General features: G+C 34.3%; 1 protein-coding gene across 1 annotated transcript; it reads right to left on the bottom strand.

Moving 5' to 3' along the window:
- Positions 1 to 15,642: 15,642 nt before the first annotated feature.
- On the bottom strand, positions 15,643 to 20,252 carry LOC139899462 (meiosis-specific protein ASY3-like). Its single transcript, XM_071882288.1, has 9 exons — positions 18,777 to 20,252; positions 18,577 to 18,703; positions 18,356 to 18,448; positions 17,876 to 17,927; positions 17,635 to 17,784; positions 17,497 to 17,555; positions 17,000 to 17,134; positions 16,073 to 16,164; positions 15,643 to 15,975 (listed from the first exon to the last, which is right to left on the bottom strand). The coding sequence occupies exons 1-9, from the start codon at positions 20,250 to 20,252 to the stop codon at positions 15,904 to 15,906; spliced, it is 2,256 nt and encodes a 751-aa protein (XP_071738389.1). The 3' UTR covers positions 15,643 to 15,903.
- Positions 20,253 to 25,933: the final 5,681 nt, after the last annotated feature.

Genomic DNA, 25,933 nt, shown 5'->3' with positions numbered 1-25,933 from the left:
GAACATAGTGCGAATTCTAGTGATGAGGAGGACACAAATGAAACCGGTCCAACCATTTCGGTTACTCCTACACTAAGACGCTCGACTAGAGTGCCCAAACCTAATCCTAGGTATTCTCCATCAGCAAACTACTTGCTCTATACCGAGAATGGTGAACCCGAAAGTTACTTTGAGGCAAGGAAGACAAAAGAATCCATACAATGGGAGCTTGCCATGAAAGAAGAGATGGGGTCACTTGAGAAGAATAAAACTTGGTCACTAGTGAAGTTACCTCATGATAAAAGGGCATTGCAAAGTAAATGGGTGTATCGAATCAAGAATGAGTTGGATGGCAAGAAAAGGTACAAGGCTCGTTTGGTGGTTAAAGGCTTTCAACAAAAGAAAGGAGTTGACTACCAAGAGATATTTTCACCGGTGGTGAAGATGACTACTATTCGTTTGGTACTTTCTATGGTTGCATCCGAAGACTTACATCTAGAGCAACTAGATGTGAAGACCGCATTCTTGCATGATGATCTTGTTGAAGAGATCTACATGAGGCAACCCGGGGGCTTTGAGGTAAAGGGTAAAGAGAAGTGGGTTTGTAAGCTAAAGAAAAGTTTGTATGGATTGAAGCAAGCATCTCGGCAATGGTACTTGAAGTTTGATGATTTTATGAAGAAGATTGATTTCTTAAGATGTGAAGCGGATCACTGTTGCTACTTGAAGAAACTCAAGTCTTCTTATATAATCTTATTGTTGTATGTTGATGACATGTTACTTGCAGGTTCCAACATGTCCGAAATTAACAAGTTGAAGGGATTACTTTCCCGTGAATTCGAGATGAAAGATCTTGGTGGTGCTAGGCAAATACTTGGCATGAGTATTGTGCGTGATCGTGTGAAGGGTACTCTATACTTGTCTCAATCCAAATATATTGAGAAAGTTGTAGAGAGGTTTAACATGGAAAATTCAAAGGCTCGTTCTATGCCTTTGAGTAGCACGATAAAGCTATCAAAAAGTCAATCACCTAAAATGGAAGAAGACAAAACGGATATGGAAAAGGTTCCATATGCATCGGCCGTGGGTAGTATTATGTATGACATGGTTTGTACAAGACCCGATATTGCTCAAGCAGTGGGAGTTGTAAGTCGTTATATGTCTAATCCGGGGAAAGAGCATTGGGAAGCGGTCAAATGGTTGCTTCGTTATTTGAAAGGTACTTCTAATATGGGATTGTGTTTCTCCAAAAACAATCTCATACTTAGGGGTTATGCGGATGCTGATTTGGGTGGATGTGATGATTCGGGGAAAAGCACTACGGGTTATGTTTTCACAATTGGGAAGACGGCGGTTAATTGGATGTCTCGACTACAAAAGAGTGTTGCTTTGTCAACTACCGAGGCCGAATATACGGCTATTGCAGAAGCTTCTAAAGAGCTTGTTTGGTTGAAGAACTTCTTAGGTGAGTTGGGTAAAAGACAAGACTATTGCGTCTTGTATTGTGATAATCAAAGTGCAATACATCTTGGGAAGAATCCGGTGTTTCATAGTCGTACGAAACACATCAAGATAAGGTATCATTTTATTCGACAACATATAAATGATGGTACTTTATTATTGGAGAAAATCCTTGGTACGAAGAATCCTGCTGATATGTTTACTAAGGTTGTTACGATAGAGAAATTGAGGTTTTGCATTACCTCAATTGGTCTTCTAATGAATTGATGAGAGAAGACCCCAACTAGAGAATTAGAGAGTTAATATTCTAACAAATAGTGTTGAAGACCTTGTATCGAAAGTCTGCTCATCCGAAGTATGTGTTGAGTGTGCGTGTCCCAAATGGAGTTTGGCGGTATAATGGTGGTTTAACGTTCTTGGTTAGATCGTTGATATTTTGGGTTGACGAAGGTTGGGTTTGTTCAAAGTCTCCAAGTGGGAGATTGTTGGAGATATGGAGAACTTTAAACAATTAGAGGGAGGATTCCAGGAAACTCACACGAAGCTTCCACGAAGTTGTTAGGAAACTCACATGTAGCTTCTACGAAGTTGTTAGGAAACTCACATGTAGCTTCCACGAAGTTGTGAGGAAATTCACATGTAGCTTCCACGAAACTGTCAGAAAACTCACATGTAGCATCCATGAAGCTGTCAGGAAACTCACATGAAGCTTCAAGGAATTGTTTTTAGCTTACTCCTTAAATCATTCTACAAATAGACTGTGACGATCGCTCCAAATCCATATGGACGAACACGTCATTCATCGATTTCATTGCGAGGTATTTGACCTCTATATGATACGTTTTGTAATCATTGCATTCTTTTGAAAAGGCACACCATAAATGAATATTTAAATCAAAAGTTTTCAACATCTGATGATTTCTACATATAGACAATCGCCATAAATAATAGTCTACAACAGTACTTCCGTTGACAATGCAGTCAAAATAAGATACATGGTGATGATTTGGTGAATGCAACGTTTCCTTGAAAAATATGTCATGTAAGACTCCGTGCACATAGCTTGTCTAACATCTAAGCAAGCAGCGGAAGACTTCTAGGGAACTTGAGAATAAACATGCTAACAAGTGTCAACACAAAGGTTGGTGAGTTCATAGTTTTAGTGTTTCGCATAATCTGTATATAAAAGTGGATCACAAGATTTCAGTTGTTTCATCCAGAAACGTTTATCGATAGATTATATAAAATTGGATCACAAGATTTCAGTTGTTTCATCCAGAAACGTTTATCAAAATATTCTATGAAATTGAGCACCCTGGTAACTAAACTTAATGTATATATAATTTGTACCCTTTGTATAATCATCTTAATAATACACGCAAACCAACGTGTACGCTTCTCAAATAGCATACGTCCGTTAAAAGGCTAGTGCTCTAGCTCGGACGGGGATATCAAGCCCTATGGATCCATATACTACTACTCGCGCCCACCAGTTCTTATAACTGGCAGTTACTAGTTACCAAAGCTAAGGGATTTTCGGTTCAAACTCAGTGTAGAATTTAGTATGTACTTGTATCCATTGCGTTTAAACAAAAGTGCATGTATTCTCAGCCCAAAATATATATTGCAAAAGCAATTAAAAAGGGAGCAAATGAAACTCACCTTAGCAGCACATACAGTTGTTCATCGTAATGTGACCGAAACTCGGTATATCAAATAATCGTAGATCTCAACCTAGAGAACATATGTTGGTCAATAAATGTCTATCAAGCTAGGTTAGGTCATAGTGTATCATAATCCTAATGCTCGAGATCAACATACAAAAGTTATCCAAAGTCGTTTCAAAAAGTCAATTTTGACAATAGTTAAACAAAACGAGACGTACCTTATTTAAGGTTTCATTTACTCGGTTGATAATATTCAAAAATCCAATTTATCAATCTTACAAACAAGTTGTTTAAATACTAATTGCAGATTCAAAAGTAATTCCAATTAACGTCAATTATAATTCAGTTGACCATAACTTTTGACTCGTTCATCGAAATTACGCGATTTCTAAATGAAAAGTTATTGATTTTTCGCCAGCTTTCCAAAAACATGTATATCATATACCTTTTACCGGTAATATATGTATTTAATTCATGATTCATTATAAACTGTTTAACGACGAAATTTAGCATACAAGCTTGTATTAATATATATACTCGAGCACTAGACATGGATACACTATTAGTATATAAAAGATAAAATATAAATGCTTACGTATCAATATTGTGATTCAATATTTCAGAAAAGTACGTAGACGTAACGGAGATGATAAACATTAGGTTTGATTCATAAATATACCCCCGAACATTACCCATAATTTCCTTAGCTCTATCCCGCTCGAAAACCCATTTTGAAGGTGACACGCTCATAACCTCTTCGTAGTATTTTATGTATAATACTAATTAATAATACTAATAATAATAAGATTAATAATAATTTTAATCTTAATAATAATAATAATAATAATAATAATAATAATAATAATAATAATAATAATAATAATAATAATATAAATAAATACTTACAGAGTAATTTTAAGAGTGTGAGAAAAACAACATTGAAATCGTGCAATTTATAGAACCTTTTCTGAAAAAGCACCTCATGCGATCGCATGGGTTTTATGCCTATTTCTCATGCGATCGCATGACCCCAAAATCCAGCTCACAATTTTTTGTTGTTTTGCTTGTCGACATAATTAAATATAATATATATAATTTAAATTAATTAATTATATATTATATTAAATTCATGTGAATAGTTGACTTGTAATTTTCGTTCTGATGACTCGTACGTTGTCACTCGACTTATGTCCCGGTTCCGGTTTCTCGAACGCATTTTCGTACGCTTAGAAAACTCGCAATTTACGTTTCGTGTCACGTACCTTTGCCAAAATATAGCCTTAAATTATCCCTAAACTATACCACTCAAAGTATATCTTAATCTTTCGAGTATTTTGGTCATTTACTTTTATATATCATCGTCTCGCTATTTGTTAATATATATATAATAACAAATCGTTTTATGACCAAGCTAATATATATTTTCAACATTCATAAACACGTTTTAAATATACGTCGCAAGTTATTCATATAATTAATATTCCAACTTATCATATATATTCAAATAAATATTTAAACCAATAAGTTTAATGTACGGTATCAAACAATTAATACATTGTTACGTTTTCAAGTTATAGTATATATATGTATCTATATACATATAATTGTTCGCGAATCATCAAGAATAACCGAAAGGTATTTGAATATATGAAAGTAGTTCAAAAATTTTGAGATTCAGTTTTACAGACTTTGCTTATCGTGTCGGAAATGTTAATCATACAAAGATTAAGTTTAAATTTGGTCAAAAAATTTCGGGTCATCACATAGACCCTCCTGTAACTCATTATAAACACACCACAAATATTCAGTAAATACATTCTATAGTTGGTCTGTGGACTAAAGCAATCACAACGATTGCATATAACCACGTTATCTCTTGTGTCGATTTACATTTTTTGCATTTATAATCTTTCGTTCATTAAGTGGATTAGTAATCTTGTAGAATTACTATCGGTGAGTGATCTTGTTGAATCACTTGCGTTGTTTTGGGTCCTAATATCCTTACAGTTCAACTGTCTCGTTATTAGCACATGCAGGGTTAACTACATGGTCACAAAGATTTTTTTTGTCAGTTTTTAGGTTTCCTCTCATTAGTAATTAGCATACTATTCATAATTACAAATTACAAAAAACAATATGCAGTTTGCTTTATTCCCTAAAGCTTCAAATCACTAAAAATTGCTAAAAACATAATGGTTAAAACGGGTCAATTGGGTAAAAGTGACCCAAAGTCTATTTCTGCTCCATATGACATTATAAATAGTTTATTTGATTATGAAGACAGATTATTAACACATGACCTATTTGTCTAGAAAACTAGACAGGTTGTTGATGGGTCAATCTAACCTGACTTGGCTTAATTGAACCATACAAAAAATAACCCATTTCAACCCAGCCTGTTTTGACCATTACACAACCTGTCCCCCTTATTACAGTATCAGAATTATCTTTTTACTTGTAATCTAGGTTCATCCCATGCTTTTCCCTCCTTTAGTGCAATTTTGGATGTTTAGAAAATGTACTTATAGACTAAATTATCAACGTGTGTGCATTATACATTTACTTTAATAAACGTGAACACATCCTACAAAACATGAAACTCTTGTTACTTCTCATATCTCAAAATCAGGAAATTAAGAAGTTACCTGTTATAATCTTTAGTGTTTTATCTTTAACCCAACAAATGCATTTTATCTTTACCTGTTATAATATTAGTGTGCTAGCTATTATTCAATAGTAGTATGTTTTTGGCTAATTATTCGCACATGCACATTGTCGTTGAAATCTGAAATACCATAAAACAGTCAACAGAGTCATGTCATTGTTATAACAAAACACACTTTTTAAAAATATTGTAAAAATACACCCAGTCGTTCCCACGAGTTTGAACTTGTTACCGAGAAGTTTTCATACGCAGTCTAGATTTTTTTTCGTAAACCTGTACGGAGTTCGTACGAGTTGAACAAATTTTGTTCGATCCTAAGCGATTCGAGAGTTTTTATTTCGTATACGTGTACCGAGTTCGATTTCAACCAAATTTTGTTAGAACTTGTTCAGACCCTATACAATAGTTCACACGAAAAATTTCATCGAACACGTTCAAACTCATGACAAACTAGTGAAAACTAAGACTAAACTACAATACTGTTAAAAGGAAAAACAAAAGAAATCGCTAGTCCCACATCGGGTGAAAGTAAAAGTGGTGGAATATATTTAAATGCCATTTGGACTCATTTTCTCGCCGGTCTAGTAACGTGGGCCTATGATCCAAGTGGAGGCATCACATCGTTTAATGAATGATGACTCTCCTGAACTACAAATTCTGGATAAAGCCCAAATTATGTGGGCTCGGCATTTAAATCAAACGATTTGTATTCAAAAACCCGAGTTAGGGGATAAAGCCCAAATCATGTGGGTTCATCATTTAAATCAAACGATTCGTATTCAAAAACCCGAACTATTCAGGAAAAAGTCCAAATCATGTGGCGTATATGTGCGTACTGAGCTAGTTTATGCTCTGAGATCTTATTTAATGATTAATTACTTTCATTAATACCTTAGAACGTGCTATTAAGTGTGTAATCACTTAACTTGATCACCGGAAGCCCTTATGACCGTTAGTGTCACTTGACGTTTCGAACAAACTGCGTACTGCGTACACGTTTAACTTTTGTCTTAATCGGAATATTATGACTACAAAATATTAATTATTATTTTATAATAATAATTACTTGGATTTTTGGATGCTTAATTACGCTTAGTAACTTACTTATGCTTACTAGTTAGTCTTGTTGGATTTTCTACCTTATTGGACCTTAGCCCACCCTACACTAGTTAGTGGAATATTTAATTAGCCCAATTATTAATAGCTAGTGACCCATTAATAAGTAAGACAAATGGCCATTTATTAGAGGGAATATGCTAGCATTTTTGTCAAGTATTATCCTTAATGTTGCATGGGATCCTAACATAAGCACCAACTTTAGACAACCATTAACCATAAAGCAAAAAGTTGTCCCCCTTGTTCCCCCCATGTTCCCACATTTTTAACACCACCACCACCTCCTCACCATCTATAAATACTAGCCTTATTTCACCCATTTTACACTTGCTCTCATTTGCATTTCACACACACTTACTCTCTAATTCTTTCTCTTGTCTTTCTCTCTCTAAAAAGTGTAACTAATTAAATTTTTCTTCTTCTTCTTCCTTCAACTTACACGAAATCATCATCATCATTTAAAGGTCTTGCTTTTTAGCTTTGATCTTGATTACATCTTGTAGATTCAAACTTGGATTTGAATCCTTCAAGAACATGGAAGATTCAAGCTTTCTAGCTTTGAATCTTCTCCTACTTTGTAGATCTAAATCTTTTTACTTTAATCTTGTTATTTTGTTATAAAGATTCAAACTTGTGTTTGTAATCTTCATGTATCTTAAAGATCCAAGCTTTATGCTTCAAGATCTTCAAGAACAACCAAGATGCAAGCTTTCTAGCTTGAATCTTCATATCTTTTGTTGGATCTAACTTTTCTAACTTATGGTCTCATTATTTTGTTGTAAAGATCAAAACTTGTATTTATGGTCTTCATGTAACTTAAAGATCTAAGCTTTATGCTTCAAGGTCTTCAAGAACACTAAAGGTTCAAGCTTTCTAGCTTTGTGACCTTATAACTTGTGTGAAAAGGATCCAAGCTCTCTAGCTTAGGGTTCCATCACTTCATTTGATTTAGATTGTGTTAATACTTATTTGATTGAAGTAAAGTTTGTAACTTTGTTTGTAAATAGGACTGTATTTATGTTAAGACTAAGGATATGATGTAAAATTGGTTCATCATCCATATAAGACTCTTAAATGAGTTGTGTTCTTACTTGGTCTTAACATATTGTGTGTTTATGGTAGAATCTTGGTCAAGGTGATGCTAACTCATCAATGAGTTGTACACTTGAAGCTACAAGCATCAAGGATGAGAACCGTGATGAGCATCAAGCACCAAGAACCCCACCGGAGCACTTGTTTACTGTTTTTTGGGATTTGATCTGTAACCTGGGCTACTGTAAAGTTTATTTTCAGTTAGTTCGGTTTGAGTAGATGATTTTCTGTTTAGGCCTCGTCTTAATCCGAGTTACGGTTTAGGATTTATGGCGCTCCGAAAGTCACTACGCCTTGTAACGTTGTGCTGAAATTTCTGTCCTACTCGCACTTAAACCATCGCCATGGTCAAACGAAGATGTGTTAGGTTCTAAAAATTGGTCAGCGGTTAGAGGACTCACATACGGAGCCATAGCCACTGACTACGCGTCTTTTCGATTTACGTAGAGGTCGTAGCAGCTGATCCAAATCAGCCTATTGTTTCGATCTCTATACTTGTTAAATTTACTTAGCTTTTACAATGATGAATGATGATGATGATGACACTTAAACTTATTTTATGCACTATTAGAACTTATAAGGACGGCATACTGACCTAGTAACCTTTGATTTAGGTTGACGACCTTTCGGACCAACTTACTACTTGCATACTTTCATTACCGACTTTACCGCTTTTATCACTGTGAGTTATAGCTTCCCTTTTTACTTATACTATTTTTGGGACTGAGAATACATGCGCTTTTTATGTTTTACTTATTTGACACGAGTACTTAAACTTTACATATGTGTGGGTTATACAACGTCATAAAGATTCCCCTTAGCACGGTAGCGTTTAACTATTAGTTTTTGAACCGGTAGACGCGAATATTAGATATGGATCCATAGGGTTTGACATCCCCACTCGAGCTAGTCACGCTAGCATTTAACGGGTGTTTAATACTTCGAGGACATACGCACTCGCCAGGTGTACTTTTAGGGGGTGATATTTATATTTACGTTAAGTCTAGTTACCATGTGCCCACGGTTAAACATATACTTTTCATACTGTTTTGAATACTGATTTAAACTGCTGGTTGAAGCACTGAAATCTCGTGGTCTACATTACTTTACTGTTTACAAACTATAGCTCACCAACATTCGTGTTGACTTTTTAAGCATGTATTTCTCAGGTGCTTAGACGTTGTTGCTTCCGCTGTTTAGACTTGTTGTCTTGGTGTTAAACTTGCTGTTAAGGACCTGCTGTGCTAGAATTTCCGCTGCATTACTTAGAGATGTCTCAATCATGAAACTTTTCCTTTGCATTTGTAGTTTATGTTATTATCAAATAATGACTTTGTAACGACCTTTGTGTCACGTTATCTTTTGTAAACGCTATCTTTTATGAATGCAAAACTGGTTTTCAAACAGCATGTAGTACTTGACCCTGTAAAGATCCTGTTGTTGACGAATCGTACACGATGATTTTGTACGGGGCGTCACAATATACCTGAAGAAGACGAGCAAAAAAGTTTTTCTGTTATCAAGCACTTGACTAACGGCAAGACTAGGTACAAAATCCGACAACCGTTGATAGTTAGTTAAAATCCCCCAAATTGTTTCAACACTAGCGTCAACCACCACTGTTGACCTAATTCTCCGTCAATTCTTACTCAATTTCTCAACCTCAATATCATCATCATCATCATCAAAATCGCATTCATTCAATTCACTATCGCTGGTATCAGTCAACGATTCTCGTTTAAACGATGATGACACTGCAACAGATGATGAATAAAACGAAGGTAATGAAGTCCTAATAGTTGCTACTAGGGTTACTCCTAATGTTAGTGGTTTGTATATAGGAGTGTATTTAAATGTGGTGGTACGTATATCGGTCATATAATTGATCGGTGTATCTATTATTGTTGTGCTGGCCGCCGGACTTGGTGCCATTTCCGGCAATAGTAAACGTCCGTATGTATTGATTTTGTCATCACTACCTTTATAAAATATAATATAATATAAATATAAATATAAATATACTTTATATATTACTCCGTCCGTCCGTTCCATTACAAGTGTCCATTTACTTTTTTGCACACAGTTTTAGGAAATTTCACTAACTTCATTCTCCACCGATCAGAAATCTTCTCTCTCCAGAATAACCTCTTCATTGGTTGACACTTGAAATAGGACATTCTAAAATGAAAATGTAGACACTTGTGGTGGGACGGATGTAATATATAGCTGTCAATGAAACAGATGGTACTACACAGCAATTTTAGTTTAGTTAATCCCCGTCTTTTATAATACAACACTCGCTTTTTTAACGGAACAACGTAAATCGCTTTGTAAAAATCAAGGGAGACAGACTCATGAATTATGATATTGATAAAATCCACTCTAAGCTTAATCAGTGTTTTAAACGACGTCAGTTGCGTTCGTTGCGATGTCCGTTACAGCATTTCGGTGCCCGCCTCGACCCCGTCACGTCTTATAATGGGTTGGTCAAGGGTCAAAAGTCGGGTCAAATACGGGAAAAGTCTGGTCAACCCCGGTCAAAAGTCAATAATTAGGTTAAAATCGGTCAAAAGTCGGTTAAATCAATTAACATTGGCGTATTAGTGTTACTTTTTTAATATATTAATGATAATAGCATTATAGGTACAAACTGGTAATCGAAAGTTTTTTTACTTTAAAATATGTGGATATATATATATATATATATATATATATATATATATATATATATATATATATATATATATATATATATACAGGATTAATGGGTAAGTAACCAATCGGGGGGAAGCGGGGGGAAGCAAAAAAAAAAATTCGTTTTTTTTGGATTTTTTTCCGGCATCAAGATCACACGAAAATATGAACATTTAGAAGTGATACTTCGTGATGAATGTTATTATTTAGGGGGGAAAACGATCGACAAAAATAACATTCAAGATAATATTGTTCGTGAAGAATATGAACATTTTTTTATGTTTTGTGAAGTAAAATTTAGCCCAATTTAGAGTTTAGGGTTTAGGGTTTGGTGTTTTGGGTTTATTCCATAAACCCAAAACACCAAACCCTAAACCCTAAACTCTAAACCGTTCGTGTTAAAAACTCAATCTAAATCCTAAATCTAAACCCTAAATCTAAACCCTAAACCCTAAATTTCTAAACCCTAATATCTAAAACCTATAAACCCTAATATCTAAACCCTAATATCTAAACCCCAATAGCTAAAACCTCAACATACGCTCGAAAAATAAGATAATTGTTATATATTATTTCTTTGAGCGTTTTCCCGCCAAAATAAAAACATTTATCACAAAGTGTCTCTACTAAATGTTCATATTTTCATCCCATCTATAATGTTCGTGAACGAAGTTTTTTCAAAAAACGAAAAAAAAATATAGTTTTTGCTTCCCCCCGCTTCCCCCCAATTGGTTACTTCCCTCTTGATCTTACCACTATATATATATATATATATATATATATATATATATATATATATATATATATATATATATATATATATATATGTCAACGTCCGTCTCAACCTCCGTCTTTTTTCAACATTGTGCTTAAGACATGTATGTACACTATAAATACTTAATACTTAATACATGATATAATGTGAGTTGATTTATCAATTTTATCAGTGAAATTATGACTACTCAAAAATTAATGAAAAATTAATTAATTAAATATTATTTTAAAAGTAGTTATTAAATTTATTGGAATAATAAACAACAAAAACACTACCAATTAAAAAACAAGATATCTTGAATCAGAAATAAGATGTAAAGAATTAATCTTGAATCAGATGAATCATTGCTAATGAAACTCTTAATTTTTTAAAAATGGCGAAAAGGAAAGGCATCATTTTCAAAGTAGATTTCGAGAAGGCCTTTGACTGTCACACTTGGGATTTTTTGTAAGAAGTTATACGTTGTATGGCGTTCGGGGATAGATGGAGGAAGTGGATATTGTCATGCCTTAAATCCGCATCTATTTCGGTATTGATTAATGGATCTTCAACTCGGAAATTTCCACTGGGAGAGGTGTCAGGCAGGGTGACCCATTATCGTCCTTTCTCTTTATTCTCGTTGCGGAAGGTTTAAATATTCTCACTAAAGCGGCGGTGGATAGAGGACTCTATAAAGGCGTGAATGTCGGGAATGATAATATTCTTATCTCGCATCTCCAATATGCGGATGATACTATTTTTTCGGAGAATGGAGTAGTTCAAATTCACTTAGCCTCATAAGCATCCTTAAATGCTTTGAGCTTTTTTCGGATCTTAAGGTGAATTTTCAAAAAAGTTGCGTATATGGTGTTGGTGTAACATATATGGAAGTTGAATCGTTTGCTCGTAGAATGGGATGTCAAGCGGGAAAATTACCTTTCATTTACCTCGGCCTTCCAATTGGTACTAAAATGAATAACATCTCTTCATGGAAACCAGTTATAGATAAATTCAAATCCCGACTTTCGAATTGGAAAATACGTTAGACATCTTTTGGTGGAAGACTAGTTCTCATCAAATCGATTCTTAATAGTCTTCCGTTGTATTACTTTTCACTCTTCCGTGCGCCACAGTGTGTTTAATATGTCTTGGGAGTGTGAGACGTTCGTGTTGGGGAGGGGATTCATCGGGTCACAAAATGTCGTGGGTTAAATGGGAAAATGTTATTACATCTTATGGGGCGGGGGGTTTTAATATTGGTAGTCTAAAAAGTAAAAACCTTGCTCTTTTGGGCAAATGATGGTGGAGGTTTAAAACCGAAACCAACTCGTTGTGGGTAAAAGTCATTCAAAGTATTCATGATTCTCATGGTAACCTATTGACGGAGTTTGGGTCATCCCATCCTTCGTCCATAGGTGTTTGGAATAATATTGTGCGTGCAGGAAATCATATCGAGGAATTACAAGTGCCTTTCAAAGAATCGTTCGTGAAGGTTATTGGAGATGGTAGTTGTACTTCTCTTGGAATGACCATTGGCTCGGGAGCAATTGTTTTCGTGTTCTATTTTCCTCGGCTGTCCAGATTAGAGTCTAGGACTGATGTTTCAATCAAAGATTGTTTGCTTATTGCTGAAAATGAGGTGCAATGTGATGGAAGAACTGATTCTACTAATTCATTGCCATTCTGGGAATGGGACAGAGTGTCATCGGGTCGAACTCTAAGTGAACTGCAGGCTTTATCAGACCTCATCAGTCCTACTGTCTTGGACCGTAGTGAAACAGATAGCTGGAGATGGAATTGGGATCGAATGGTCTCTTCACAGTTAAGAAACTTGCATCTATCATCGACATTCGGGTACTTTCTGATGCTGAAAATCATGCTATGAAAAGTAGATTATGAGGTAACATAAAAAGTAGATTAACACGGTATGTTAATTGGTTGCCTATACCATGGTTCAAAGAAGGTTGACCATGGTGCATATACATAAAGCCATAATTAAATTATTATATATATTAAAGTCATGATTACCTCATAATTACTATGTGAATATAAATATATAAATAAATAAAACTAATATTAAGAATATTAAAAAAGTTAAATACTATTAATACTACTTTATGTTTAAATTTTACCTTTTGCGTTTACGTATTTTACTTTTTACGTTTACGTTTTAAGTGTACATTTTATTTAACTTAAAAAATATATTTTTACGTTAAAATTTCACCTTTACGTTTACATATACGTTTTAGGTTGCGATTTATTATTACGTTTACGTTTAAGTTTTACCTATCGATTCAAAAATTTACTATTATTATATTAATTTTCATTTTAATTATTTTATTATAACATTAAAATAATTAATCAAATCTGAATACTGATAGGAGTAGTATATAAATACTCCATATTTTGTTCATCGCAAATTATTCAACAACTCTCTTTTAACGAGTCCTTTATCTTTCTAAGAAATACAAGTACGAAGCTTCGAATGGATATCTGGACGTGCAAGAACAACAAAATTCGATTGGTTACATTGGATCTCAAAGCCGAGTTCCATCGATGACCACAGATAGTTTAATTCTAGAGTCTGTTAAGTAGATGTCCATGCTCTCCTTGTTTGATTCTTCGTTCCTTCTTGTTTGTATAGCTAGATGTATCTCCTTATATGCCCATCCTAATCTCATGAATGGGCTTGCTGTATCTTCTTTATTTTAGTAATTCAATTTGTTGGCTTTTCAAAAAAAATAAAAATAAAATATTACTCCGTAATTTGTACTCGTATAAAATAGACTTTGGGAATTACATATATTAAGTGCCTAAAATATGTCTTGGAAACCGTAAGCAGTAATTATTTTAGTGGACCCTACACTAGTATTTGGACAAAGTTGGTCCAAAGAGTGAACCCTTTAATTACTTTTTATTATATTATATCCTAATTATTATGTACGTAGTAATTATTAACTAATTATAACCTAAAAAGTCTATACCATAGTCCAAAAAAGATTGACCATTGATCCATATGCATAAAAACCCTTCTTTTTAAGACCAAGTCAACTTTGCCAAGTGAGTTAAGTTGTTAAAATTTCATAAATACCTTTTACCCATTTGTCATATTAAAATTGACTTTTTTCCGTACATTTAGCATCCCTCTCGGAAATTTTTTTTTTTTTTTTTTTTTTTTTTTTTTTTTTTTTGTTGTTGCAAACTATATCCTTGTATTTTTAAATGGTGGTTTCCATATCAACGCAAGCATTTTCAAACTTTTTTTATTTTTATTTTTTAAAAGCAAGTCAATAATAATATACTAGTCATAAGCTAGTAGATACAGCGACACAAAACAACCATTTACAACAATTTTAACACGATAACGACACAAAAACCTTATAACACCAACACACACAACCCGCAAGCATTTTCAATTTCAATCAACAAATAGGACAAAGAGAGTGAGGGATGCAGCCGGGTTTGGGCAGGGTTTAGGTAATTCCAGACCGGAACCCGATTAAAAAACCCGTCCCAAACCCGGACTCATCGGGTCCCCATTTAGTTACTAACGAGTGGGTAAACGGGTTTCCCATGGGTATGCGGGTCCCCATTTACTTACGAACTATCGGGTGAAATTGTTTTTCCACGAGTATTCGAGGCTTTTTTCGAGTGTACGGGCTGGGTAATCGGGCATACGAGCCAAGTAATTGGGTTTACAGGCCGAGTTATCGGGTCACGGGGCCGGGTATAAGGACTCGTGTCTTTTTCGGGTATACAAGGCGGGTCATCGAGTTTGTGTCTAGAAGCCACCCGGATCCAGACGGCCGGACCCACAAAAAATTTAAAAACCATCTCCACACCCGGCCGTAAACCTATTTACCCGGCCCGAACCTAACCCAAATATATCGACTTTTCAAATTTCTCCATCGGATATGAATTTTTTGGCATCCCTAGAGAAACAAATAGAGTATTTCAAAAGCAATGAATTTATGTAATTGAAAGTGGATTCAGTCAGCCGCTAAAACCCTCAGATGTGATGGTTTTTCGCAGGAGTAATGCATAATTACAGTTGCAGAAAATGATTCACCGTTTGATATAAATGGCGTTTAGGTAGTTATACTAAGCTTAACCATACAACCAAAATAATGAAAACACAAACAGTTCATCTGAAACAAAACTGACCATGAAAAACACAGTTGTTTCTCTTCGTTTTGTTAACACAAACTGAGTAGTAAACAGAAAACACATAATAGGTTGTAATTGTTGCTGTGTATCAAGACAGCATAAGGTAGTCTCGTAAAATGAGTCTTTTAAACAACTACTGGGATACAACACGAGTATAAAGAGCCTAAGAAAATGTGAAATAAAATGACTTATTCTGCTGTGTTAACTATCTAAAAGAAAGATGTGACTATCTGTGTTATGTTGAATACCACACGACCTATAAGTAATCTCTGCGGCTAATATTCTGTAGACGGATTAAGAATAGTCTTTCAACCGAGTAAACCTTCTTTTAGGCATTCAGCTATGCCATATTTGAGTTTATTCATTTGCTCCTTTGCCACCTGCAATAAAATTACAGATAAAAAAAGTCAACCATACAATAATAATACACCTTAGTGATAGAAAAAGTCAACTTTTAAAAGAAGAACAAAAACTCACCCTGTGAACATCTGCAATTCTTGTTTGGGCTTCTAAAAGTTGTTTCTCTATCGCTTCTTCAGTTTGCTGGATAAACTTCTTGTGTGATTGCCCTGAAATAATAAATGCCAAATCCTCGATATAATCAGTAAAAATGCATTTTCATATCTAAGTTTGTAACTAATAGCTAGCAGGATAGTTACAATTATTTTTTATGAAAGCTGGTCTACAAATAGGTGAATAAAAGGTTGGAACTGATTATTTGAAACGTGCAATATTAGTTGGTTAATATGGTTACATATTGGTGTCAAACAGTTTGATATCAATACCACAACTTCAAACTGGAACATCAATGAGTTTTTGAGTTGAAATGAAGATTTCATTTAGATAATACAGGAGCATAAATATCAGGTTACCTTTATTATATCTTTGGGTAGTCAAGAACTATACCCTATGAATAGAAGTGGCAAGATGGGCAAAATGGGTGACAGACTAAGGGTCAAAAGGTTCAGGTTGAACTCTCTCGTCATTAGCACATGCAGGGTTGACCACAAGGTCACAAAGATTTGTTTTGTCAGTTTTTAGGTTTCCTCTCATTAGTAATTAGCACACTATTCATAGTTACAAAAAACAATATTATCATAATTATATAAGTATAAATAAATAAATAAATAAATCTAATTTCTTAAGGACTTAAAAAGAAGTGATCATTAAGGCTAGAGTTTGAACAATTTTTAACCCATTCAACCAAATATCCACTCCCCTTTTATTAGGTATATAAAGACATAATATAATATAATGTATTTGACCCGTTTGAATTAAAATAAAACCCAAAGAGACCCATTGGTAAGTAAATGGGTCAAAATTGCCATCTCTAAAAACTAGTAAGTTTCATCGGGTTAACTATGATGGTGTCGAAGGACAAAAACTGAAAACAGAAGATCATACTTTGTTTCTCTACGACTCCTCTAACTTGGATCTGATGCGCATCAAGCCCTTCAAGTGTGCTTTGGGACTTTTGAAGGTGCAGATCCACTTCTTCTTTAAATTTCTCATAAATGCGCTTCAACTGCTCTTGTTGCTCTGTCATAATCCAGAAAAGAAGCATATGGAGTATTAATATATTAACTTGTACCATCACATTTGAGGTGGCAATTGGGAAGTTGAATGATGGTTCATGATGTTTTTAAGGTCAAAATCAGATAACTTTGGTTCAGTTCAAAGTGAACTGATTTAGGATGTTAAATGCATTAGAAATAGAAGTTGGGTGACCTTTGACTCGTGTGACCCATTAAAGATAGAAGGTAAGCAAATTCAGCACGCTAATACAGTCATATATGTACATGGGTCACAATTTCCACCTCTACATGACATCATCTGATTTATCACTACCCTTGACAGTAATGGAAACACAGCAAGGGTTAATGATCATTAATTATTATTACCTTGGTATTGGTTTTCGGTATGCGTTCTTTTGGATTTACCAAGGCTTGTTAGCTTTCCACTGAACAGAAAAACAAAACAATGGTTATGAGTTCAATTCCTAAAAAACAAAAACATTGTAAAGTTTAAAGGCTACCCACATGTCATTCTGAATCTTAGATTCCGCATTCTGCAATTGTGAGTGGATGTTCTTGGAGACAGACAATAATATTGCAGCAGATTGTTTACTAGTGACTGAATGCATCCTTCTTTGAACTCTTTCTAGGGCCAGGGCAAAGAGTTTGACAGCACTAAAAGAAAACATTTACGAATGATTAAAAAATATAGCATAGCAGAAATTAAAAAAGAGGATAAAATCTGTGTATTTGGCGAACAGAATACCCTGCAAGCCCATCCTGTTCTGAGGCATCAAAATTGTCATTATCTACATCCCCTGTCCAATTAGAAGAGAAAATCAAAACAAGTATGTAAATGATAGAGAAAAAAAATAGTGTTATCATTTTAAGAAGCAGATGTGGAAACATATTATATGTGACAATTCACACCACAGCTATGTAAGTCATAGATACAACAGTTTTAAGGTATATTTATATCAGTACAAGCTATTAAGTGACATGTAATAACTAATACATTTGCTATTAGCTATGCATCACTTCATCTCTATATCCTGATAATTTCATATGCATTCTGTTATTATATTATAATGTAATAATGATGTAATGAGCAGATAAAAAGCATCTTCATGAATCAGGGTTCATAGTGTTCACCCTCAATGACTTTCAATATGCTTACCAACACGACGTGTATAGTGGCACATCAGCATAGAACAGGGTTTTAGTAGTCAAATGAACTAATTATTACCTTTAATGGGTGAACCATCTTCAGAGCTCTCAGAATCCTCCTTTTGATAGGGTGATTCAGACCATCTTTTCCCTTCACACTTGTCAGATACAACTGGTGCAAAATTTACAGAAATATGAAAAATCTTCAACAAAAGTGAGCTAAGGATTTTTATCAATTCAGTTGAAGTACATGGCATTCTAATAACAAAACTACTACATAACATCATAAGGAAACATTACCTATCATGGGTGAATCATCTTCTGAACTCTCAGACTCTACCTCTTTACTTGGAGATCTAGAACGTTTATATTCTTTGCTACCTTCTGGTTTACTGACAGGAGTGTCTAGAAGGTCCTTTGCAGCATTCTACAAATATGATAAGAATATCAGTAATCGATTAGCTACTTATATATCTATACTAGGATACCGAATAGCATACCTTTGGTTTTGCATTGTAGTGGCTTCCCCTGAAAGATCCCATGCTTTGGGAGCTACAGCTTCGTGAAGTCTCTGACGGGCTGTTAACATTAAGATCTTCCTGGTTGGTTTGGAACAAAGATTTAGGGGAAGAAAACTTAGTAGATGTTTTCAACTCAAATGTTGGGCTATTCAGATCATATTGTGGGTCTGCATTTTTTGTGAAGGAGGGTTTAGCAAAAGAATCTTGATCCATATTGTTGGATTCAAATTGGTAACGGGTCTTTTCTTTCATTTCAGTATTTGGCTTAACTACCTCACTCTCGCGTGCTCTGTTTCCAAACAATGATACATTAGAGGCATCAGCATTTGTTTCTTTCCCATCAGTAGTTTGCTGACTTTTATCTTTATGAACCCCTTCCATAACACATGTTTTGGCTGGCCTGGTTACAAGTACCTCTCTTTCCTTCCTCTTAAATGTTTTAAAACCTTGATTAACATCTGTGTTTGGTTGCTTCGACCATGACTCCACAAAAGAGAATGCATTCTCGTCTAAGTGAACTTGTTTACCCCGATCAATTGAAGCTTGTTTTGTTGGCACAGTGTTCTTAGCTTGTGGTTTCAGTGAAGCTTGTTTTCTTGGAGCAACTTTCATAGCTTGCGGTTTCAATGAAGTTTGTCTTGTTGGTGCAATTTTCTGAGCCTGAGGTTTTTTGCGGGTCAAAGACCTAGTTAGTGGTCTCTTGAGGTTATCATCGGGACTTTCTGAGTTGGTTTCTATAGTATCCAAAGGTGGTTTGTGCATGGAAACAGGACTATCATTTTTACTGGTTGTGCTCTTTGGTCTTGAATCATTTGCATTCATTTCACGAGTCCCCGGGTTATCTTGTTCCTCGTTAGGTGCACAAATAGTTCCAAGTAATTCCCGAACTTTCAATCTTAACGCTATGTTGCTACTGTTCCCCTTTTCACTTGTTTTCTGTTCTCTTTTTTCTTCATCTGGTACAGGAACTTTCAGTGGAGTTGCATGTATAGTATCATGGTTTCCTTCCTCCATTTGAGAAGTGTTATTCTTTGGTTTCTTCTCATTAGCATCTGTGGCTTGCAAAATCGACATTTGGTTTGCAAAATACGAACCAGGCTCCATTCCAACTGTCTTGACACCACTAGGTTGCAGGGGCACATTGCTATCAGAAGGCAGATTTGAGACCTTTGGATGCCCATTTGCGTTCGAATATGACCTGTTCTGATATGAATTTGATGTGCGCAGCAGTGGAGCCTCGTTCTGCTTTCCAAAATCTGAAGAAAAGACTTGTTTCCTTTCAGCAGGCATACCTTTTGATGATGTTACATTTCCTGAAGTTTGCAACTCATTCACGGTTCCTGTGCCATTTTTACTCTTCGTTTTGACAGAGGAATCAACCATGATTCCTATAGACATCTTCCTTGATTGGCTAGAAGGATGATAATTGCTACCAAAACTCCAATTCCCACTCATGTGATCCTGATACCACAAATTTAACATCTAATTAGCCTCGATAATTTCCTAAACTTCAGTAAACAATCTAAATCATTGCAATAACAATTTGTTTTCAGTGAATCAGAAACACACTAATACACACACAAACAGTAAGAGGCCTATATTCCCACACAGTGGTAAATAATGAACTATAAACAATTGATGCATGATTCATGAAACAGATTAACCAAATTCCAACCCATTGATGTCAAGTGATAAACAGAAACATACACAGACCCTAAGTTTAGATCAACATATTGAGATATGAAATATCTGTATGAAATGATTAAATGAATCAACAGATACTTACATTGTGTAAACGTCGTTGTCTATCCCCCTCCATTGTCATTACTTCAGCTCAATTACCACAGATCTAGCTAAACAATATAACCACATAAAACAACAAACCCTCAGATCACTTTTAAGCAGCAAATCATACTCTGTATATTATATTTGCATAATTACACCCAACGGACTATGTTAACAGTAATAAAGCTAACAAGCAAAATTTGAATACACGACGCATAGTGATACACAGTTACCGATTTGAGCAAATTAGGGTTTAGATCCAAGTGCTAAGAAACATATAAGCTACGAATTGAATCAAAATTACGAAATTAATGATATCGAACATTTAGAGAGCTAATTTATACAACTTATGCACTAACAATTAAAAAATTAATCGATCGATGTGAATATGAAGGAACTGACCTAATTACGCTCGCCGTTTGAAACCGTTGAGGCATGAAGTTGCTTCAATGATTCTGTACGTGTGATTACGAGTAAATACAAGTGATTGATATTAAAATGTTAATAAGGAATGAGAAATTTTTGGGGACTGAAATTGAAGGCGGGATGATGAATAGTGTAGTGATGAAATTTCAAATGGCGAAAAAGTTTGTTGATGGTGATTTTGTGATCATGTATGTAATGATGTGGACGTTTTCTCGTTTTTTAAACAAGACTCACATAGTCACAGGATTATAAAAATAAATAAACATAAATATAAATATATTCAATATATAAATATATAAATAAATATAATAAAAATTAAATAAAAAATATAACTACATTAAATATATATATATATATATATAAATTATAAATTATTATAATTATAAATAAATGTAAGGAATTACTATATAACTTATATATAAAAAATAAAAAATAAAAAAAACTTTACTTAAGCATAAGTTATAAGGTGATTAACCAAGTTAAAGTTTTTATATGCTAAATGTAACTTATAATTAATACGGAGTAAATTAATAAATGTGTATAATTAAAAATTAGTGAGTTATACATATGAAAAAGTTAGTGAAATTAAAGATCTCTTCTTTTTTTTAAGCAATCTAAACTATAGCCTATATTATTCTATACATGTTATGTTATTGAAATTAGAATATCACGATTATTTGGTATCAAACTTGATAGTGATTCTTTCGATGCAACAAAGGATGAGTCCTTTTTCCTTCTAGCGAACCACAGGAGCGCTTATCATCGAGAGGAACAAAGCTTCTTCCTCTTCCAACTCGTCCCATAATTGTTAACACTATCACGAAGTTTAATAACATTCGATCCTTCATCATGTATAATGTGACGCCCCGTACAAAATCAACGTGTACGGATCATCAACAACAGGATCATTACACGGTTACAACACTATATGCTGTTTAAAAACAAGTTTTGCATTCGTGAAAAGATAACGTCTTTACCAACGTCAAATGTTTTACAAAAGATAACGTGTTTCTACGAATAGAAAGCATTAACATAAGTACGTGACACAAAGGTCATTACAAAGCCATTATTCAAAAATAACATAAGTTGTGAATGCAAAGTAAAAGTTCCATGATTGAGACATCTCTAAATAATGCAGCGGAAGTCTAACACATCGAGTCTGTAACAGCAAGTCTATAACACCAAGACTATAACAGCAAGTCTAACAGCGGAAGCAACAACGTCTAAGCACCTGAGAAATACATGCTTTAAAATGTCAACACGAATGTTGTTGAGCTATAGTTTGTTTGTAATCAGTAATGTAATGTAGACCACGAGATTTCGTACTCAAAACAGTATGAAAAGTATATGCTTATCAGTGGGCACCCTGTAACTAACTTAACAAAGTAATATAAATATCACCCCCTAAAAGTACACTTGGCGAGTGCGTATGTTCTCGAAGTATTAAACACCCGTTAAATGCTAGCGCGACTAGCTAGAGTGGGGATGTCAAACCCTATGGATCCATATCTAATATTCTCGTTCACCGGTTCAAAAACCAATGATTAAACGTTACCGTGCTAAGGGGAATCTTTGTGCCGTTATATCACTCACACATATATAAAGTTTAAGTACTCGTGTCTAGTATGTAAAAACATAAAAAGCGCATGTATTCTCAGTCTCAAAAATAGTTAAAGTAAAAAGGGAGCTATAACTCACAGTGAATGTGCCGTAAAAGTCGATATGAAAAGTATGCAAGTAGTAAGTAGGTCCGAAAGGTCCTCAACCTAAGTCAAAGGTCACTGAGTCAGTAAATCGTCCCCAAAAATTTAAAAGTAAATAAGTTAAGTCTTAAGTATCATCAGCATCATCATCGTTATCATCATATGTAAAAGATAAAGTAAGGTTTTCAGCAAGAATAGAGATCGAAACAAAGGGTTGACTTCGAACAGATGCTACGACCTCTATAAAAACTGAAATGATGCGCGGCCAGTGGACAAGGCTCCGTTTGTGAGTCCTCTTACCGCTTTCAAATTTTCAGATCCTAACTTGATGTCGTTTGACCGTGGCGACGGTTCAAGCGCGAGTAGGTCAGAAATTTCAGCACGTCGTTACGAAGGCGTAGTGATTTTCGGAAGGCTATAAATCCCAAACCGTATATCAGATTTAGGCGAGTCTTGAACGTAAAGTCATCTACTCAAACTGAACTATCTGAAAATCAAATTTCTAGAAGTCCCAGGAGTCTGATCAGACCCCGAAAAACAGAAACAAGTGCTCCGGTGGGTTTCTTGGTGCTTGATGCATATCACGGTTCTCATCCTTGATGCGTATAAGCCTCAAGTGTACAACTCTTTGACGTTTTAGCATCATTATGACCAAGTTTTAACCATCAACACATAACCAAAAGTAAAAGCTAACTTTATACAAGTTTTTAACATCAAGGTTGTCTCTTTATTGTATAAACACAATAAAGCTTCAACCTTTGTCCTTTTGATACAAGTTTATGCATCTTCATCATATGAGATGATGAAAACTTGATTTTTATCACCATAAAAATCATAAAAAGGTTTCAAGTAAGTGAGATCTACAATAATAACTTAGATCTCAAGTGTTAAGAAACTCTAAGCTAGAAAGCTTAGATCTTTACAAGACTAATGAGACCATAAGCTAGAAAGCTAAGATCTAGTAAAAGTAATGAGATCATAAACTAAAAAGCTTAGATCTTCAACAAAATAATGAAACCCTAAGCTAAAAATCTTGGATCTTTAATGTTCTTGAAGATAAAGGCTAGATCTACAAGTTACATGAAGATCATAAACACAAGTTTTGATCTTTTAACAAAATAAAGTGATCTTAAGCTATAAAACTTAGATCCAACAAAGTAATGAAGATTCAAAGCTAGAAAGCTTGAATCTTTTATGTTCTTAAAGGATTCAGATCAAAGTTTGAATCTACAAGATATAACAAGATCAAAAAGCTAAAAAGCTTGATCTTATTATGATGATGATGATGTCGTGATTAAGAAGAAAAAGAGAAGAAGAAGAAAATTCAAAAACTTACAATTTTAGTGTGAGAAAGACTAGAGAGAAAATTAGAGAGCAAGTGTGTGTAAAATGAGAATGAGATTAAGTGTGAAATGAAGAATGAGGCTTGATATTTATAGTGGTGGTGGTGCTAGGTGGCCGTAGGTTATGGGAGGGGATAAGGGGACAACTTTTTGCTTTTTGCATGGTGGTGGTCTAGAGGTGGTGCTTATTGTTGGGATCCCATGCAACATGTGTAGTAATGGTTAACAAAAATGCTAGTATGTTGGCTCATCATAATGGGTTTTTGTCCTACATATTAATTGTAGTGACCCGAACTTTTTCATGTTTATATATATATTAAATGAAATTGTTATTTACATGATTAAGTGTTTCCAACATATTAAGCAATCAAACTTGTTAATACTTGATTAATTGAAATAGGTTTCATATAGACAATTGACCACCCAAGTTGACCGGTGATTCACGAACGTTAAAACTTGTAAAAAAAACTATATGATGACATATATATGGATATATATATAGTTAACATGATATTATGATAATAAACATATCATTAAGTATATTAACAATGAACTACATATGTAAAAGTAAGACTACTAACTTAATGATTTTGAAAAGAGACATATATGTAACGATTATCGTTGTAACGACATTTAACGTATATATCATATTAAGAGATAGTCATACATCATAATATCATGATAATATAATAATTTAAAATCTCATTTTATATTATAAACATTGGGTTAACATCATTTAACAAGATCGTTAACCTAAAGGTTTCAAAACAACACTTACATGTAACGACTAACGATGACTTAACGACTCAGTTAAAATGTATATACATGTAGTGTTTTAATATGTATTCATACACTTTTGAAAGACTTCAAGACACTTATCAAAATACTTCTACTTAATAAAAATGCTTACAATTACATCCTCGTTCAGTTTCATCAACAATTCTACTCGTATGCACCCGTATTCGTACTCGTACAATACACAGCTTTTAGATGTATGTACTATTGGTATATACACTCCAATGATCAGCTCTTAGCAGCCCATGTGAGTCACCTAACACATGTGGGAATCATCATTTAGCAACTAGCATGAAATATCTCATAAAATTACAAAAATATGAGTAATCATTCATGACTTATTTACATGAAAACAAAATTACATATCCTTTATATCTAATACATACACCAACGACCAAAAACACCTACAAACACTTTCATTCTTCAATTTTATTCATCTAATTGATCTCTCTCAAGTTCTATCTTCAAGTTCTATCTTCAAGTTCTAAGTGTTCTTCATAAATTCTACAAGTTCTAGTTTCATAAAATCAAGAATACTTCCAAGTTTGCTAGCTTACTTCCAATCTTGTAGAGTGATCATCCAACCTCAAGAAATCTTTCTTATTTACAGTAAGATATCTTTCTAATACATGGTAATACTTATATTTAAACTTTGATTCAATTTCTATAACTATAACAATCTTATTTCGAGTGGAAATCTTACTTGAACTTGTTTTCGTGTCATGATTCTGCTTCAAGAACTTTCAAGCCATCCAAGGATTCTTTGAAGCTAGATCCATTTTTTTCATTTCCAGTAGCTTTATCCAGAAAACTTGAGGTAGTAATGATGTTCATAACATCATTCGATTCATACATATAAAGCTATCTTATTCGAAGGTTTAAACTTGTAATCACTAGAACATAGTTTAGTTAATTCTAAACTTGTTCGCAAACAAAAGTTAATCCTTCTAACTAGGGGTATTCACGGTCCGGTTTGGTCCGGTTTTAACTAAATCTCAAACCAAACCGGCATCCACGGTTTCTACATATATCAAACCAGAGGAGACCGGGAAAATTGTTTTGCCGGACGGTTTGGTCCGGTTTG

This window comes from Rutidosis leptorrhynchoides, chromosome 3, assembly GCF_046630445.1.
Source record: "Rutidosis leptorrhynchoides isolate AG116_Rl617_1_P2 chromosome 3, CSIRO_AGI_Rlap_v1, whole genome shotgun sequence".
NCBI classification, from domain to species: Eukaryota; Viridiplantae; Streptophyta; class Magnoliopsida; order Asterales; family Asteraceae; genus Rutidosis; species Rutidosis leptorrhynchoides.
This window is presented reverse-complemented; position numbering and strand designations above follow the sequence as displayed.